The sequence below is a fragment of the Monodelphis domestica genome, chromosome 1, assembly GCF_027887165.1.
Source record: "Monodelphis domestica isolate mMonDom1 chromosome 1, mMonDom1.pri, whole genome shotgun sequence".
Classification (NCBI taxonomy): Eukaryota; Metazoa; Chordata; class Mammalia; order Didelphimorphia; family Didelphidae; genus Monodelphis; species Monodelphis domestica.
Genome location: NC_077227.1, coordinates 713,639,883 through 713,659,270, shown reverse-complemented (window position 1 = coordinate 713,659,270; position 19,388 = coordinate 713,639,883). Strand labels below are relative to the sequence as shown.

Below are 19,388 nucleotides of genomic sequence, written 5' to 3'. Positions count from 1 at the left end.
CAGAGCTCACTTCAAGTCTGAGCTCAGATACCCCCTCTTTCAAAAGGCTTTCCCTGATTCCCCAGTTATTAATACTCCAAATACCTGCAAAGCACTGGGTATTTCATATTTATCTAGTATTTACTCATCTGGGAACACATTATAGCTTCCCAGCAGGCAGAGGTTCCTTGATGCAGAAACTGACTTTTGTATTTTTATCCCTAATGATCAGCACATAAGAAATGTTGTGGTCTGATATTTTTAGGAAAAATGTGGCAGATTGGATGACAGATTGGCTTGAGAAGAGACTAGAGGTTACCACAATAGTCCAGGAGAAAGGTGATAAGGGCCTGAACCAAGACAAAAGTTGTTCCTACTGAAAGGAACCCAGCTCCGAGTTAAATTTATTTAAATCAAGCTCACACTATGAGCAATCAATCAGCAGGAACTACCTATTATGTGCCAGGTGGTAGGGGACGCCAAATATAGAAATGAGGGAGCCCCTATCCTCAAGCAACTCAGGTTCTGTTTGGTGCTCATGGGTTCTCTCTTCTCCACTAACTACTTCCCTGAGGTTCATTCATGGGTCCACCAAAGGGTATATTTCCTTTTTTAATTAAGTTTATTTATTTAACTAATTTTGAGTATTTTTCCATGGTTACATGATTCATGCTCTTTCCCTCCCCTCCTCTTAACCCCTCCAATAGCCAAAGAGCAATTCTATTGGGTTTTACATATGTTGTTGATCAAGACCTATTTCCATATTAATATTTGTACTACAGTGATCGTTTAGAGTATACATCCCCAATCATATTCCCATTGAACTATGTGATCAAGCATATGTTTTTTTCCTATGTTTCTGCTCCCACAAATCTTTCCCTGGATGTGGATAGCACTCTTTCTCATAAGTCCCTCAGAATTGTCCTGGATCATTGCATTGCTACTAGTAGAGAAGTTCATTACATTCGATTGTGCCATGGTGTATCCATCTCTGTGTATAATGTTCTCCTGGTTCTGTTCCAAAGGGTATATTTCTTTCTTTTTTTTTTTTAATTAATAACCCTTACCTTCCGTCTTGGAGTCAATACTGTGTATTGGCTCCAAGGCAGAAGAGTGGTAAGGGCTAGGCAATGGGGGTCAAGTGACTTGCCCAGGGTCACACAGCTAGGAAGTGGCTGAGGCCAGATTTGAACCTAGGACCTCCAGTCTCTAGGTCTGGCTCTCAATCCACTGGGCCACCCAGCTGCCCCCATCATTTATTATATTTATTTCTAAGGACATTTAAGTAGTTCAATGGACAGAGTACCAGACCTGCAGTCAAGAGATTCAAATCTGTCCTCAAATACTTCTTAGATGTGTGAACCCGGGCAAGTCACTTAACCCCAATTGCCTAGCCTTTACTGATCTTCTGCTTGAGAACCAACACTTAGTATTGATTTAAGACAGAAGGTAAGGGTTAAAAAAAAAAAAGTTTATTATTAAGATCAGTAACTCTCAACTCTCTTCTTCTATGGATTGCTATGGGCATCCTTTCATATCTCAGAGTCATTATTTCAATTCTAAAACTCATATAGCTTTAGCCTGTTCTTCAGTTTGTGCTTCTCTCCTTCTTAACCTTCTACTCTATCCTCTATGTACACCATCAGTCCCTTTGCTTTTTGGTGGTAAAATCTTCTACCAATTATGGAAAAAAAAAACAAAAACAAACAAATCACTGATCCCCATTTTGAGTAGTTATTGTGTCTTGGTTTATTTACAGACCAAGAGAGAAAAACTGCCTGTCCTGGAAAAAGCCCTTAATTTTGGAGAACAGAATTAATCTTAATCACATGAAGTTCAGTTTGGGTAAATTAATAAAAATATTCTGGGACATCATTTCTGTCAGTTAATTTCTATAGGACACTTCCTCCCCTCTGTAAGAGAGTAAAATAAGACTCAGCATGCAAGAAAAGTAACCTAAGCGGGGGAGGAGCAAGAGAAGACAGAGAATTCTGGAAAAGAACAGAAGAGCTGAGGAGATTCAAAGCAGTTACTTCATTTCTCTTTGGGAGCTTCTCAAGGGTGGTTGGTCTAAGAGAAATCTCTGAAGCAAAAAGACTTTCTGAGTATTTGACCATCTCTCTGTGAACTCAAACCCCTTGGATCCAGCTAATGAGAAAAGGAGTGGATAGGACTTTTATTATAAAGCCATCCATCCAAAGAAGATTTTCCTCTCTAATCTCCTAAAGTCTGTCTTCGAACTTTGTACTACAACCAACATAGACAGAAGTCAAGACAGTTCTCACAACTGACCTTGGAGGGTCAGGCTGGATTTGGAAAGGGGGTCAGTTGTTAACCTTAGGGATTCTCCTACTTCCCACTTGTTTACCCAACAATCCTATTTACCCTATCTTATGTGTGGCCCTTTAGAATAGTTATTCCTTAGATCAAGGGCCTGCCTCATAATATCCAGGGTGAGAGACCTCAAGTTTGAGGAGGAGAGCTCTACTTTCTCCTCAAGGAAGAAGAATCAGTTTCAGTCCTTGACTTTACATTCAACCCAGTCTCTGAAGAGATATATTCTGTAATTCTGAAGACAACTAGTGCTGGCTTTACTAAGAAAAGAGAGAGGAGGAACAATCCATCCCTTCTCTCCACCTTCTTGTTCCATTCCATCTCTCTCACTATCTAACCTCAAAGTAAACATAGTGGGTGGCTCCATTTCCCCATCCATTACACCTCCAAGTAAATGTTTAATAAATGTCCATCATTCATCCAATCAATGGACTTAAAAATATCTCAAGGAACCAATGACAAGTTAAAAAGATTTTTGTTTATTTCTCTGGGCCAATCTTTCTCAGGATTTCCAAGAACAGATAAAAAGAAAAAATACTTATCTGGAAGAATGGAATAAGAGAGGTGGCCAGTTCTAACACTAGTGAGCTGGAGTTTAGGAAACTCACATGTGGATCCAGGCTCTCCTCATCAGTGGGCAGCTCATCATCAATAGAGTGATTAGAGACAGGTGGTTGATTCAGCTGCTTCTCATCCTTCAAATGTCTCTTCAGCTCACTGTGTAAAGGAGATAACAAAAATCATTGTGGCAGTTGCCTGAGAGAAGGAAGCATTTTATATCACCCCATATTATACTCTACTATACCATCTACTTCCAAGACACTCTCACTCCAGCAGTCTTCTATCAGAAACAATATCGTTTAACAATCTAGTCATTTAACCACAAAAAGTCTAGACCAAGCAACCAGTGTGTGAAAGAAAAAGATTTGAAAAAGATAAGAAGCTATTTAGTTCTCAGTACTTAGCTAAAACCTACCAAGAAAACAAAGCAAAGGAAACCCATGGTCCTTTTGAGCTGCAAATCTAAATAAATAGATTTTTCTACTAAAGCAGTCCTCAAATTATTTCAAGCCAAGATTGGCTCAGTGAGTCCTTTACCTCTGTATTTCCAAAAAGGAGTTCCATCCACCAAGAGAAATTGGCTTTGCAAGAAAACTAGACATTTTCTAAGCAGGGCATTACTCTTAGTTCCATCCCATTTGCAGTGGAATGCAGGATAGAATTCATTTTCCTTTCAAAATCACAGAGAATGAGGTCTTTACTTAGAAGGTAATTTAAGCCTTTAGCCATAGTAAAACATTTATCCAGGCTTGGATTTTTCAATTGCAGGGTACAGTGATTGAATCTATATGCATATATATATATATATGACCTATTCTACTGGAGAACATTTACTTTGTCATGTGAAGCAAATATCTTTTAAGTAGAGCCAGATTCATAGGATCACAGAATGCTAAAGTTAAAAATGATATTATTAATAGTCTAATATAAACCCTTCACTTTACATTTAAGGAAAACTGAATGATGATTCCAAGTCCATGTTTCTTCCCATTAATTATTGGTTATACCACATTACTCTCAAGATATCAATTTTCTCCACCAATTGTGGACTTCTATGATGCTCCATTTTAGATAACTGCCATTTGGGGACTTAATTTCTTTTCCTTTAAGTTATGAAGAAAATTTAACTTCCCCCTCTAGATATTCTGGGCAGCTGGATGGCTCAGTGGATTGAGAGCCAAGTCTAGAGATGGGAGGTTCTAGGTTCAACTGGTCTCAGACACTTCCTAGCTGTGTGACTCTGGCAAGTAACTTCACCCCCAATGCTTAGCCCTTACCACTCTTCTGCTTTGGAACTAATAAACAATACTGATTCTAAACTGGAAGGTAAGAGTTTAAAAAAAAAAGAAGAAGATACTCCTAAAGAACTTCTCTAATGGTTTGGTAATAAGATTAAAAACAAAATGTCTAAGCAGAGAATAAGAAGGCCCTCAGTAGCAGCTTAGGAAAGAAAAAGCCACAACTATCACCTTGACAAACACTTACTTCTTCTTCTAAGGGCAATAATGATCTCAGAGTCACCCCCAAAACAAAACCTTCTGTATTCCCAAACAGTTAATTTGAGGTCTGGGAGAAAAAAAAAAATCTGAATTCCTTAAGCTTCTGGTGTTGACAACAAGACTTCTTTTTCTATTGTAATGGGCCTAGACAGCCTAAGATTTCCCCAAATCAGAAAAGTTCAGTTTTGTTCATAAGACAACAGAAAAGGTAATAACCACACCAACCTTCTTTTATCAGAAAGGACCTTGTCCTTGTGAAGTGGGGTGACGGATATAAGTTGACCTAGCCGAAATTCCCTCTGACACCATTTTGTCCAGTGAGCTTGGTGCAGAGATCCCAATATAAGCTTACCTACAGCTTGCTTCAACATGGCAGAACACCCCAGGGCTAATGGTTACTATTGCCTAAAGGAAAACGCAAACATGGTAAATCAGAAGGGGCACCTGGTGAATGCATAAACAAAGTTTCATTCTGGTATTAGGAGACTCGTATTGCTCCCTCCAACCCACAAAGTAATTTTCAGTCCTAGGCTTTCCAGAGAGGCCAACTAATAACTAATCCAATCAAGTTATAGTTCAATAACAAATTAAAGATGAGAAACTTTTGGAAACTATCTTTCTCCACTGTCTTCCCTGCCACACTGAGGGAAACTGTCTTTTGGAAATTATCACCCCTGTGCCTCTACCTCAACACTAGAGTATCTATTTAGTGATTAAAGATAATAGGATAAATAAGAAAAAAAAATTTGTGAAAGCTTGGGAAGAAACTGTTTTTGGATTCAATTCATATAATTTTCTAATTTAGTAAAGAATGGTTAGCCAACATGCTACACACAAACTCAATGGATGTGACTAAGCTTGAATATATAAGAGATTACCTCTCAATTTGATATCTTTTCATCAAATTAGCACTCAAGCAAGAGGAAAAACTAAAAGTAGTAACTGATGGCTCAACGATACACTTTCTTTACATTTGTGGCCCAGAAATGCCTCTACGGCAAACTGGAATGAATTATGAAGAGTTAGAGATTTTATGCTCATTTATAGTCCTTTATTGAGGGCTGCTTTGAAAAATATGGCATTTATCCTACTGTTAAAAGTCTATCTTGGGAGCAACTAGGTGGGTAGCTCTGTGAATTGTGTCAGGTCTGCAGCCAGGAGGTTCTGGGTTCGAATCTAGATTCCTAGACATTTCCTAGCTGTGTTAGCCTGGACAAGTTACTTAACTTCCACTGACTAGCCCTTACCACTCTTCTGCCTTGGAACCAATACACAGTTCTAATTCTAAGACCTATGGTAGGGATGTTTTTTAAAAAAGTGAATAACCTCAACATTTCTTTTAGGAGAAATCCTGTCTGGATCCTCGATAGATCAATGATTCTATCTTTTCAAACCCGTACTTCGTGAACTCTAAGACTCACTTGGGTATCTTCTAAGCTTAATTCAATAACGAAAGAACACAGTCCATTTTCCCCAAGTTCTTTTCTCCACTCCCACCATATAAGAAACGAATTTAGGTAAAGACCAGGTTTTAGGAGGGGCTGCCCCAGAAGCGGAATCTCCTAGAACGAACTCTAGCCAAACAACCGAGCATCACGGGATTTGTAGTTTCCAGCGGCGAAGGCAGCTCCTTCAAAGTAGCACGGGCCAGACTATCCCAAACCCAAGCGGCTCCGAGTTCCAGACCATACGGACTTCACAGTCCCTAACGTCTCACCTGGCAGCGCTTATTCCCTAAATTCGCCCTCAGTTCCGTTCTGGTGTTATCTTCAAGTACAGCTGTTCCTTTCACCACAGCCACCTTACTCGGAAAGCCCAACCTGAAAAAAAAGATGTCGAGGATCTACTTCCGGGCCACTCCCAGCAAGCCTACAACTTCCGGATAGAGGTTTCCAGGCTACGTTCACCTGCCCCATTCCATCTCTTAACTGCGTACGGAGGACCCCCATCTTTTTTAGAGGCTTGCTGGACGTTTCCCCGCGTTAGGTCATCTATATCCCACTCAGTGCCTCAGCTTCCCTTGGTTGCAGGTCTTGGAGAAGCGAGGCACGCGCCGAAGCCGTTTTCCCGTGAGCTAGCGATGGGCATGGTTGAGGGAAGCCTTGGTGAGGATCTGTTTTCTTGTGTTGTGGAGTGAGTGCGCACGCGCGGCAGTGGCTTCTTGAGGGAGCTAAAGTGCTGAGAAGTCGCATCCGCAGTAGGGGCTGACCGGCATCCCCGGGGGCGTTTCGGAGTCTCAGCCTTCGGCCCTGTGGACCGAGAGGGCCATGACCGAGGGCCTAGAGATGGGTAAGGACCCTAATGACTCAACCCATTCGCGGTCGCTGTTCGTCCGGGAGGACGGCAGCTCCATCTCGTTCTACGTGCGGCCGGGCCCTGCCAAGCGCCGGCTGTCGTCGCTCATCCTGCATGGTGGAGGCAGCCTGTGCCGGGTGCAGGAGCCCGAGGCTGTGCTCCTGGCGCAGCCTGGGGAGCTACAGGCTGAGGCCTCGGGGGACTTCATTTCCACCCAGTACATCACCGACTGCGTGGAGCGCAACGAGCGACTGGAGCTGGAGGACTACCGCCTGGGCCGTAGGGATTCCGAGAGCCCAGAGCCAGCCTCTGGGGAGCCTGGGGATGCCTTCACGGAGGCCGAGGACCTGGCCATCGTCCGATATGTGAAGGATAATTCCCGCTCCCCCAGCTCGCAAACCGGCAATACTCTGTGGAAGGCCCTGGAAAAGGCCGCCCTCACACAGCATCCTTGGCAGGCCATGAAAGACCGCTATCTAAAGCACCTGAAGGGGCTGGAGTACAAGCACCTTGAGGGGGAAGAGCCTGCCAGCCCGAGCCAGAAGCTCAAGAGAAAAGCAGATGAAACAGAACCTGCAGACTGGGGTAATGGCCACTTTTACTGGACAGTGCCCTCCCCGGGCAGAAATGCCAGTCAGCTAGCACTGGAAAGAAACAGATCCAGATTTTGCCCTCATTCCCACCAAAGATCCATTTGGGGGTAACTTTAAGCAAATCTTAATTTTTTGGGAGGTAAAATTTTTAGTCTCTTGATTCTGTGGAAGCCAAGTTCTTCCAAGCCACTTTGCACTCCTTAAGATTTCCAAACCAAACTCAACAAATATTCCTCTGCACTGTGTGCAGAACACTTGTGTCAGGTAGTACACAGGGCCACAAAAAAAGGGTAGAAAGAGGCAGCTAGGTGGCTAAGTGGATAGAGCACCAGACCTAGAAATGGGAAGTGCTGGGTTCAAATGTGGCTTCAGATGCTTCCAAAATGTGTGATTCTGGACAAGTTACTTAACAGACTTTACCACTCTTTTGCCTTGGAACTGATACACAGTATTGATTCCAAGCGGGAAGGTAAGGGTAAAAAGAATTCCTTCCGTGAGGAGCTTATAAAGGAATTGAAGAAGAATATGACATACAAAATATGCAAATAAATGATTCCAAGTGGGAGGAAAGGGCAAAATTGAAGCAGGTTTGGATCCGTGCTGTGCGACTTTTACTACCATTGTGACCCACAGGCAAGCCAAACAACCAGCTTTGCCTGAGAGTTGTGTTATAGCTATTCTTTTGCCTACCCAGAAATACCTGCTGATAAATGCCCTAGCAGGAATCTTAATTTGTCTTAAACATTAAAGGAGCTGCTTAATCTGTCACTCTACCCTAAGGCAGCCACTAAAACGACAGCAAGAATAGAATCAGTTCCATTTTTTTAAAACTACTCAACCCAGTTGCTTTTGTTTGTTTTGTTTACTGCCTTAGAACCAACCAAGAGTCTTAGAGATTTATAAGTCATTAACTCCCAGGTGGAGTTTGTGGAATGGTGGAACAACTGCCCTTCTATTTTAACCTCCAGATGTTAGCCTTGCTACTCCTCATTCCACTAGGGGGCAGGCGATGAAAGAAGGACTTTGCAGGGGAATTAATATCTATGAGAAGCAGGTCAAGCCATAAAAACTGAAAATTAAAATTCTCTATAGATGTAGATATATATATTTATCCATTTGACATGAGATATAGTGGAAAGAGCACTGGCTTTAGAATGGGGAGATCTTAGTTCTGTGAGTTATGTGTCATTGAGTAAATCTCTTAGCCCTTCCAAGCCTCATTTTTCTTATGAGCAATACAATAAAAAACATGTCTTTTTGCTTAAGTCAGAGGCTTGTGAGAATGAAATGAGGTAGTGTATTGGAAAGGACTTTTAAAAAGTAAGTTATGGCTCAATGCAACTATAAGATTATCCTATTAATGTTTTAACTCATCACCCAAAACAGTAACAATCACTAGTGCCTCAAGGTTAAATTCCCCAGAGTAAAAACTAACTTTTTTCCTTTTTCACCCCAGATAAGCTGGTGGTGAACCCCCTAAGGGGGAACTTTTATATTCCAGCCCTAAAAAGCTACTTGGACAATCATTATCCCTTAAAAGAAGCTATCAAACTTGGGAGGTCAAAGCAAAAGAACACTCACATTTTCTAGCCTCTTGCTTATAAAGACTATTTGGGTCCTCATTGCCTGATGGTGATATTATAGCATGTATAAGAAAAGCTACAAGGATTTTACATTTTTTTATAAAAAGGATTTCCAGTATGTCTAAACTTCTCAGTAGTTTAAGGAAGGATTTTAGAGAACTTTGTTCTCTGGAAAAACTTTGACTTTAAAATGATTAGTTTATTTGAGAAAATTGACATTAAGAAACTTTATTTCTAGGCCTTTACTTAAATAGAAGACTATGGTGTGTATTACAGAGTCAAGGGTACCATTCTAGGCTATTGTTTTTCAGAAGTATGAGTAGCCGTCCTTGCTGTTATATATGTTTCCTCATGTATCAGTTGAATCAAAAGATGTATTCTATTGGAAGAAATTAGTGGGATCAATCCTTGGATCAAAGCACATTGGATGAAAATACATTTTGTATTTGGGCAAAAACAGCTAATAACTGCTCATTTTTTGGGGGGGTCTCTTTTGTTTTTTATTTTGTCTTTTATAGAACCACAAAAGAAAAAAAACCCTGATCTACCTGAGGAAGATAGTCCAGAAGAGCAAGTGCAAGACAGTGAAATAACAGAGGAGGACGTTTTATGCTCCAAAAACCAGGAGGTTAAGGAGTGTGAGGTTTGTAGAGAGTGTTTTTTTTTCCACCTCCCAGTCATCCTCTTTGAGCTACTGCTCAGCTCAAAGACTTTATATGTTGTTTGTCATTTTCAGTATTATTTCAAACATGTATTGATATGGCAAATTAGAAAATAATATGTGGAAAGATATAAGAATTTGAAAGTGAAGCAGATAAGGGACAGGGATAGGGCTGGACCTAAGCTTTCATTGACATAGGTACCTTTACCAACATAGAGCATCACATTCTTTGCAATTCCTAGTGACTAGGACAAAGACTAGGACCTAGTCTTTGAGAATTGCTTTGAGTGCTCAGATCATACAGCCATCCTCATGTGTCAGAGGTGGATCTATCCTATCTATGAGAATTGCTGTATATCCACTATATCACACTGAATATTAGTAATTAAAATTATCCCACTAGTTTATTTTTGAGACACAAAAAATATATATATCTTTAAATCAATTTAAAAAATAAACTAGTTATATGTATATGTATATATATACACATATACATACACACACACATAAAATATAGCTATAAAATAAACTAAATAGTTTTGTTGCTCAATGGATTGGGAGCTCCTGGGTTTAAATCTGTCCTCAGACACTTCCTAGCTTTGTGACTCTGGACAAATCATTTAACTCCCATTGCCTAGGCCTTACTGTTCCTCTGTTTTAGAATCAATACACAGTATAAGGTAAGGGTTTTAAAAATAATTGAATAAAATAATTAAGTCTATGAGAACTAGCTGCTTTTTACCAGCTAGTGATCTGCCTTTGGACTTTCTATTTCCACTATAGAAACTCTTTAATACTTTTTCACATGTGTAGTTTACATTGATTTTTCCACCCTATTGTAGTCATGACAGATTTCAAATAGAAGTGGCTGTATGATTTGGAATATTGAACTGAAATTAGGAGAATCTGCTTTTTTCCTGATTCTGCTAGTAACTAAAGATCTGGGATTCAAATCACTTTGCATGTGGGCCTCTGATGTGTAACAGAGACTGTACCAGGTCATCTCTGACTTGCCTTTTTAGCTGTAATATCCTATAACAACTGCTTGGAGGTACTAAGTACCTTTTTCCTTTGGTAGTTTTAGGTAATATGAAATATCTCAGTTTTCTTATTTCATTACTTTTAGGTTCATGATCAGACCCCTGACCTTGAATTAATTGTGATTAAGAATGGAGAACTGACTAGTCCTGGAAAAAATAACTCTAATTCAAAAGAGGCTTCAAAGGATGATGAGGTCATTGAAGATGCTGTTGTATTGGAAACTCAGCTTGAAGCAGAGGAAAGCAGTTCAAGCCCTTCTTCTCTTTCTCCTGATGTGGGAGCTGCCATCAAAGTCATCAGACATTTAATGGAGGAATTTAGTGTGGATCTAGCAACAGTCACACAAGCTTTCTTGAAGAATAGTGGAGAACTGGAGGCCACTTGTTCTTTCTTGCAGACAGGCCAGAGGTCTGATGGATATCCAATCTGGACCCGACAGGATGATGTGGATTTGCAGAAAGATGATGAGAATACCAGAAGTAAATTGATAAAAAAATTTGGTGCTAAGAATGTAGCAAGAAGGATTGAATTCAGAAGTAATTAGGTCAAGATGTCAGGGAAAGGCCAGATTCTAGGGTTCATAGAATGAGTATTTATAGAGGATGGGGCATGGGAAAGACTGATGATTACTAACCAGTACTAGCATTGCACTGTTATGTAGAATTTGGTAGCAAATGTGACCATGTAAGAAAATAAAAAGCAGAGAAATCTGAAGGAAAAAAAATGGTGACACCTGATAGCCATGTAATGCTTCAAGGTCCCAGGAATGCTTTTACATCTATTCCCTCTGACTTGGTCCTTACACTAGTCACATGAGTTGGGTGGTTTTGTCATTTTATCACTATAGAAGAAACTTAAGATCAAATTAAGAGTCTTACCCTCCCATTAATACTTAGAATTAGGTATCAGAGGTAGAATATCCAGAATCATTTTACTTGGCTCTCATGTCCAGCTTTTTTCCTACTATAATACATTGTCTTCCAAGAACTGTTTGAAGTATTTATTAGTGTAAAGTCTTAAGTAAGAATTTCAGCTTATTTTAACCTATAATCTCTGTTCCTCAAAGAATACTAATCTAGTGCTATTTTGGTAGTGGCAGTTAAGTATTTATGAAGTCCATTTGGTGAAAACTGGGAATTAAAATGTGAAGTTACATTTTACATAAAAAATGACCAACAACAGGTAACCTCTAAACTGTTAAGCGTGTGTTCTGCCTAGTCATAGATTCATAGGATCATAGATTTAGAAATGGAAGGGATCTCCCAACCCATCAATTCTGGTCTCTTTATTTTATAGAAAAAGATCCCGAGGCCCAGAGGTTAGGTGATTTATTCAGGGTCCCACACTTACTAAATGTCTGAGGTAAGATTTGAATCCAGGTCTTCTTAACTTCCAAGTCTGGTGCACTATCCATTATGTGGTAATAGTCTCATTAAAAAAAAAAAAGTAATAGGCTACTGTGGGGGTGGGGGGTAATGAAGGAGAGGGTAGGGATCAACTACCTTTGTTAGATGTAGGACTTGGAAAAACCCAAGGAGATTTTGTATCTGAGAGGCCATCTATTTCAACCCTCTCATTCTACAGATGAGGAAACTGCAGCCCAGGGAGATTAAAGCCATACAGGTAATAAATGTCAGAGGTGGGATTTACTCCAAAGGCAGTGTTCCTTACACTGTACCACAGTGTCCCTTGGCAAAAGGTAATATAAATTAGTTAAATCTTTGAAAACCCAATAACATCAAAAGCCTTTTAAAAATTGCTTAGTTCTTACAGGCTTCAATTGGTAAAGACCACGGGTTCTTAATCTTTTTTGCTACATATACACCTTTGGAAGTCTTGTAAAGCCTTTGAACCATGTCTCAGAGCAGTTTTTGTTTGTTTTTTAAACCCTGACCTTCTACCTTAGAATTTATGCTAAGTAGTGATTACAAATCAGAAAAGTGCTAAAGGCTAGTCATTTGCTATTAAGTGACTTGCCCAGGGTCAAACAGCTAGGAAGTGTCTAAGACCAGATTTGAGTCCAGGACCTGGCTCTATCTCTATCCATTGAGCCACCTACCTGCCCTTAGAGTAATGTTTTTGATAATTGAAGGAAACGCTAAATTTCAGTTAGAGGTTAGTGAAAATAAGGATGTAATATTTTTCTCATCCCAGTTCATAGATCCCTGAAATTAATCCATAGATCCACCTTAAGAACCTTTGATAAAGATTTAACTAATAAACTCCTGCATCTTGCTAATTACCAAAGAAAACAGCAACAAAATTTGATTTCCTGACTTCTTTGAAATCACCCACCTAACTGTAACTTGATCCAACAGTTTTTGAAAGCAATTTTGGAATATGAAGAAATTAGCCAAAATGCCCATATTCTTTTATCAATAAATTACATTGCTAGGAATATGCTGCAAGTCAACTAACATTAAGTGCCTACTGTGTGCCAGGCCTAGTGCTGAGCTCTGGAGATAGAAAGAATGACGAAGGATAGCCCTTATTCTCAAGTAGCTGATAGTAAAAAAGATAAAAATTTAATAGATAATAATGATAAAAGATACCATGATAAAAATAAAGTGGCAGTTTTTGTAGTAACAAAGAACAAGAAACTGAGATGCTCATCATTCAAGGAATGACTCAAGGTATGGTTCATTATTTGCAATGGAGTATTACTGCTTTGTAAGAAATTATGAATCCAGAGAAGCTGGGGAACACTGAGAAAAAAGCAGAAATAGGAAATTGGTAATAGTGACCACAGTAATGGAAATGAGAGTAGCAGCAACAGAACCATGGAATCTGAATGCACTTCCAAGATGTTGATGACCAAGCTTGACCTACAAAAGATAATGGAAGTTACCTTCTCCCACCCTTCTTTGAAGAGATGTGGAATGCTATCTATAATGCCAGACTAATTTGATTTTATTGTCTTTCCCCCTTTTTCATTTGTTGTAAGGGATACCTGTACACATTGAGAAATGGAAGTGATATAAAAACAAAATAAAAATATATTTAAAAAATTTTCCCCATCTTTTTCACTTTTCTCTGAAAGGATCCTGTTTCTTTATACATTGTTCTGACATGTTTATAGACTTAACTCTCTCTGCCCAACTCAAGCCTATTCCCTACCTCCCTCTGTAACCATGAGACACATAGTCTTACTAAAAAGAGAACTCAGGACTTCAATTGAATTTTTCAATGAAAGTCTTATTATTGATTACCAATAGATTTATGCTGAAGACCATGATACCTAAAAATCATATACAGAATTTCAATTTTATGCTTAGATCTCTACTTCCTTTATTTGAAATAACTGTACTTTATTCTCATGTTCACATACTTAATTGATTGTTGATTTTAACAAGTACAAAAATCTTATCCCAAAAGAATTTTTAATGGTAGTTTTTTGTTAAAGCTTATACCTTGATAACATTTTGAGACCGATAAAACAATTTAGGGGCATGAGAAGATTGTGTAACAATCATAATTTCCCTTAGTACAGAAAAGGAAAGCTTTACTGGTGTAATAGTTGAAGGAATTGTTGAGGATTGAAGAAGTACAGGGGATAAAGAAGGTTTTGTAACAGAATGGAGGAGTTGAAGGGATAGAGGGAATATGGATGCTGGTGAGGTAACAGAAGAGCGATATCCCCTGCTGAGAGGCTATCTTTGGAAAAAATGGGGTTCCTGAGAAATGGGCCAACTATGATAGCCTGAGGGGATGTCTTCTCTATTGATTGATGTTGAATATACCCCAGGGCAGGTAAGCACAGACCCCCCTCTGAGGGACAAGCCTCCCCCTTGTGACAAGGAAATCACTTTTAAAAGACTGATGTATATTAATTTAAGGTCGCCAAGGAATTCAGCTATGTAATTCCTAAATGAAAACTCAAGTCAGCAGTCAACCTTTTATGGAGTTTTTAATTACAAACAGGAGGAAGAAAGGTATTAGAGAGAGAGAGAGAGAGAGAAGGGAATAGGGCTTAAATACCCCCTCTGTTTAGGCTGGGCCAAAAGGCCCAAGCCCTTAGATAGCTGAGGCAAAGAAAAGAGATCAGTCCCTATCACTCATGTGACCAAAATGGAGAAACAGTCTCAGGGGCCTCCACCTCCAGCCTCCTTCAGAGCAAGCCCTCCTCTCAGAGCAAAACCTCTCGAACCCCCCAGTCCTCAGACCTCGCTATCTTTAAGGAAGCCATCCAAGTTCCCTCCCCTCAGTTCTCACATCTACCAATCACTGTCCATGTCTTCCCTGTGCCAATGGTGGCTCTAGCTTAACCCAGGACCGCCCAGAGGTCTGTGACTTTGCACATGTCTGTTGAAGGTCATATTCTCAAATAATTAAATCTTGATCCTTTGCTGCAGCCCTTCCTAAATCCTGTTACTCTGAGTAGGGTGGAGATTGTAGTTTCCAAGACCTGGTTCTGTCATTCCAAGTATCTCTATTGTATTAATTCTAAAATCAATCATGATTCAAAGAACTTCCTGTTCTATGCTTAAGCATAGGTCAAAGCCCTTTCCATTGTTTAGCAAAAGGTTTCTGTCCTAAAGTAGTCTTAGGTAGGGAGGAGAAGGATCCTCCCGTGCCAAGGGGGTTCACATTTGTAATGGTGAAAATTTCACCCTTTTAAGATTGTTGTAATATTGAACAATGGCCGCCAAGGAATTTACTTATGAAATTCCTAAAATGAAACACTCAAGTCAGAATGGAGTTTATGGAAGTTTAATCACAATGGGAGTAGGGAAAGGAGAGGGAGAGAAGGAGAGAGGAGAAAAGGGAAAGGGGCTACTCAACCTCTGACCAAGGCAGAGGGAGTTTTAGGCCCAAGGGGCCAAGGTGGAAAGAATCAGTCCTTAACTCACGTGAGTGATCTGAAGGAAAGCTGTCTGCGGGCATCCTCCCTGTCCAAGCTTCTAACACGAACTCCCGTCTAGCTCTCTCCACAGGAAGTGAGCAAATTTCAGAGGCTGTTCCCTACCTCACTTCCTGTGTCTCACAAGTGCCAATGGTTGGCTCTAGCTTGGCTTAGGACAGCCCAGGTGGGCAGTTAGTTATTTCTGATTTGTCATTGACTAGCACATGCCCGTGTAGTGTGGGTGTGCACAATTTTTGGGTGCTATACCAAGATGGAGACTTTTAAAATTCACACATTTGTAAACCTCAAATTTCCTTAGACTTATAATTGTTGAAAATTTCACCATTGGGATATTTCATACTTGGAAAATTTCTTACTGATAGTCTATTGGAATGGGAACTCCATTGGCATGGGAGGTTCCTTCTCTTCCCTTCTTAAGATTACTTTAGGACAGAAACCCTTTGCTGAACAATGGAAAGGACTTTGACCTATGCTTAAGCATAGAACAGGAATTTCTTTGAGTCTTGATTGATTTTAGAATTGATACAATGGAGATACTTGGAATAAATCTCCACCCTATTCAGTCCTAATAGGATTGAGTAAGGGCTGCAGCCTAGATCAAAATTTAATTATTCCAATCTCTACCATACTCAAGTTAACAGGATTTAGAAAGGGCTGTAACAAAAGAGTAAAGATTTAATCATTTGAAAAATATGACCTTCAACAGACATGTGCAAAAGCCAGAAACCTCTGGGCGGTCCTGGGTTAAGCGAGAGCCTCCATTGACAGGGAAATTGATGAAGAGTGATTGGTAGATGTGAGGACTGAGGGGAGGCAACTTGGATGGTTTCCTTAAAGATAGGAGGGTCTGGAGACTTGAGGAGGATGGAGTTTTTGGGTCGGTGTGGTTCCTGGGTTCTGGGGAAGCTTGCTCTGAAGGAAGCTGAAGGTGGGGGCCTCTGAGACTGTTTCTCCATTTTGGACACGTGAGTAATAGGGACTGATCTCTTTTTCTTTGCCCCAGCTATCTAAGGGCTTGGGCCTTTTGGCCCAGCCTAAACAGAAGGGGTATTTAAGCCCTATTCCCTTCTCTCCCCTTGCTCTCTCTATATATATCTCTAATTCCTTTCTTGCTCCTATTGTAATTAAACTCCAAAAAAAGGCTGACGGCTGACTTGAGTTTTTCATTTAGGAATTACATAGCTGATTCCTTGGCGACCTTAAATTAATATATATCAGTCTTTTAAAGTGATTCCCTTGTAACATTGTGGCGACCACGAAGGGACCACATGGGAGTCTAAAGAATCCTCTCAATAAAACTTTTTCCTTGCCTTTTTACTATACTGTTTCACCACTTAGTCCTTTTTTTTAAAAAAAAAAAACTTGGCTTAAAGACACAGCTGCTAGAACACGTGAGTATAAAAAACTTTTTCTCTTTTCTTCTTAAGTTAAATTGGAATCAGCAGTTTTTTCTTTTTCTTCCCTTTAATCTTAAGGGACAGCTGGGTAGCTCAGCGGATTGAGAGCCAGCCCTAGAGGCAGAAGGTCCTGGGTTCAAATCGGACCTCAGATACTTCCCAGCTGTGTGACTCTGATAGACAGAAAACAGCTGTTTTTAAATCTCAGCAACAGGACTCTAAAGTCCTGGCTGGAAGAACTGTTTCTAAATATCCTTTCCCTTAAGGAACAACTTCCTGGATTAAAAAAAAAAAAAAACCCTGTGGAAAGTTTGTTGCTTTGCCCTGCTCCCCACGTGTTTTGTGAAATTACAAAATATACATATAAAAATGAGTACTACATTCTTTGACAATTATATGGCAGCTGAAGAAGTAGGGGCATTGAGGAATGAAGGATACCTCCAAATTTTTATATTAATAGGTACTGTCATTTTTGTACTCCTCAATACTATATTTAGAGATGAAAAAATAAAAAATATTGAGGATAAAATAAAACAAAATGAGGATAAAATAAAACAAAATGAGGATAAAATAAAACAAAATGAGGATAAAATAAAACAAAATGAGGATAAAATAGAAAATATTGAGGATAAAATAGAAAATGTTGAGGATAAAATAGAAAAAAATGAGGATAAAATAGAAAATATTGAGGATAAAATAGAAAATATTGAGGATAAAATAGAAAAAATTGAGGATACAATAGAAAAAATTGAGGATACAATAGAAAAAATTGAGGATAAAATAGGAAATATTGAGAATAAAATAGAAAAACTTGAGGATAAAATAGGAAATATTGAGAATAAAATAGGAAATATTGAGGATAAAATGGGAGATATGGAAGATAAAATAGGAAAAATTGAGGAAAAAATGCAAGCCCAATTAGAAGATCTAAAATGTTTCTTACAGGATCAATGGGCAAACACCCACTCTACCAGAAACAGACCTGTTTCTGAACCTTTGAATGAGGAAATTTCCTTCCCTGAAATAGAGATGGAAAACACCTTCCCTATAGCCCAGTTAACAGACTGCTTCTCTCGTGCAGTGCAAATCTTGTCTGAATTTAATCCCCAAAACCCTTCCCCTGCAATCCCAGCTTCTCATGTTCCTTCTCCTACAGAAAACCAAATTCCAATGCAAGGGAGATCTTGTCCTCCTAGAGAAACCTGTCCTTGTCAAACTGACCCACAGGTGCAAAATCCAACTAGAGGCCTGTTTCCTCTAAGAGAAGTACCTGAAATAGGACGAAATGGGGATGTGGTGACTTTAAGACATAGGATACCGTTTACTCCCCAAGAAATAAATGAATTTACACGAAATATCCCCACATATGAACAAGATCCTTTTCTAGTAACAAAAAAGATGGGAGACATATTTTTTCAGTATAATCCGTCTTACAAGGACGTTGAGAGCTTACTACAGGCTTTTTTAAGTGAACGTGAAAAAAATAAAATAATTGCTCATGTCAACAAAACCCGGGGGCGTAATGCAGCACATTGGCCATCTCAGGATCCCGAATGGGACTATAATAATCCTGAGGACTATCTACAACTATACCGTTGTAGAGAGGCCATCCTCACGGCCATGAAGGAATGTGCGGACAGTACAGATAAGTGGATGGAACTGGAAAAAATTAAGCAAAAGGAAAACGAAACACCCTCCAGATTTATGGACAGAATTATCGAGTTTGGGGACAGATACTTAGATTGGGACTTAAATAAAGAGAATAGTTTAAGACAAGTTAGAAGAATCTTTGTAAATAATTCTTGCAAAGTAATTAAAAATTATTTTAAAACACAATGCCCAAGATGGTCAGATATGGACCTTGAAGAATTGCGAAAAACAGCTATATATGTTTTTAAGGGAAATGAAGAAAAGGAGAAAGAGAATAATGATGACATGGAGGAAATGAAGAAAAAAATGAGATGTGTAATAGATAGGATAACTAAATTAGAAAGTGGGCATGATAATGAACCAACGACAATTGCCCCTCTCCAGAAATCCAATTATCAATCCATTACTTGCCACTTCTGTGAGAAGAAGGGCCACAAAATGATGGAATGTAGAACCTTTCTTAAGATGTTTGGAAGGAATACACAGTTTAATAATGGTTTTAGAAATAACTATAGAAATTATGATAATGGTTATAGAAACCAGAATTCTAGAAATTATAATAATGACTATGGAAATAACTATAATGAATATAGAAATAAGAACTTTAGAAACCAGAATTATAGAAATAGGAATTGGGAATTTAATGACAATGCTCAAATTGAAGAAAATTTTAATGATAATACTCAACAATATATGAGAAATGGCGCTCGTCCAAAAATTATTCGAGGTGCTAATGATCCTCAGAGAGGTGCCCTTCAGGAGGGTGCCCAGGGAACTTCCCAGTATAATAAAGATGATTCTTCTTAGATTGTATTGATTTTGTTGATATTAATTAACCTTTTTCAGTTTTTTTTTCTCTCCTCTCCAAATAGTAGGAAAGATGAATAAAGAACTTAAGACTATGATTGGCAAATTATGCACTGAGACCCAT

At 39.2% G+C, this 19,388-nt stretch overlaps 2 protein-coding genes across 6 annotated transcripts in view; one reads left to right on the top strand and one right to left on the bottom strand.

Annotated features, from left to right (window-relative positions):
* The window catches only part of LOC100029003 (lysine--tRNA ligase-like), a 49,189-nt gene extending 42,963 nt beyond the window's left edge, over positions 1-6,226 (bottom strand). For 4 of the 5 annotated variants that reach the window (XR_008917837.1, XR_459592.2, XM_001378844.5 and 1 more), the window contains exons 1-3: positions 6,091-6,226; positions 4,599-4,778; positions 2,922-3,030 (exon numbers count right to left, since the gene is read on the bottom strand). Coding sequence is in view for 3 of the 5 variants with exons in the window: in XM_001378844.5 (XP_001378881.3) it covers positions 2,922-3,030; positions 4,599-4,744 (255 nt within the window). In the remaining 2 variants the exon portion in view is untranslated. Of the gene's footprint in view, positions 1-2,921; positions 3,031-4,598; positions 4,779-5,794; positions 5,813-6,090 lie in introns of those variants that run through there. The other variant, XM_056824427.1, reaches the window with a different exon arrangement.
* Positions 6,227-6,229: 3 nt separating this feature from the next.
* Positions 6,230-13,070, top strand: TERF2IP (TERF2 interacting protein). The gene is made up of 3 exons (XM_007477391.3): positions 6,230-7,253; positions 9,363-9,487; positions 10,632-13,070. The coding sequence occupies exons 1-3, from the start codon at positions 6,641-6,643 to the stop codon at positions 11,088-11,090; spliced, it is 1,197 nt and encodes a 398-aa protein (XP_007477453.1). The 5' UTR covers positions 6,230-6,640; the 3' UTR covers positions 11,091-13,070.
* The last annotated feature ends 6,318 nt before the right edge of the window (positions 13,071-19,388 follow it).

Coding starts and splice junctions, on each gene's coding strand:
- TERF2IP (XM_007477391.3), top strand. CDS start 6,641: ATGACCGAGGGCCTAGAGATGGGTAAGGACCCTAATGACTCAACCCAT. Junction 7,254..9,362: donor AACAGAACCTGCAGACTGGG/GTAATGGCCACT, acceptor TGTCTTTTATAG/AACCACAAAAGAAAAAAAAC. Junction 9,488..10,631: donor AGGAGGTTAAGGAGTGTGAG/GTTTGTAGAGAG, acceptor CATTACTTTTAG/GTTCATGATCAGACCCCTGA.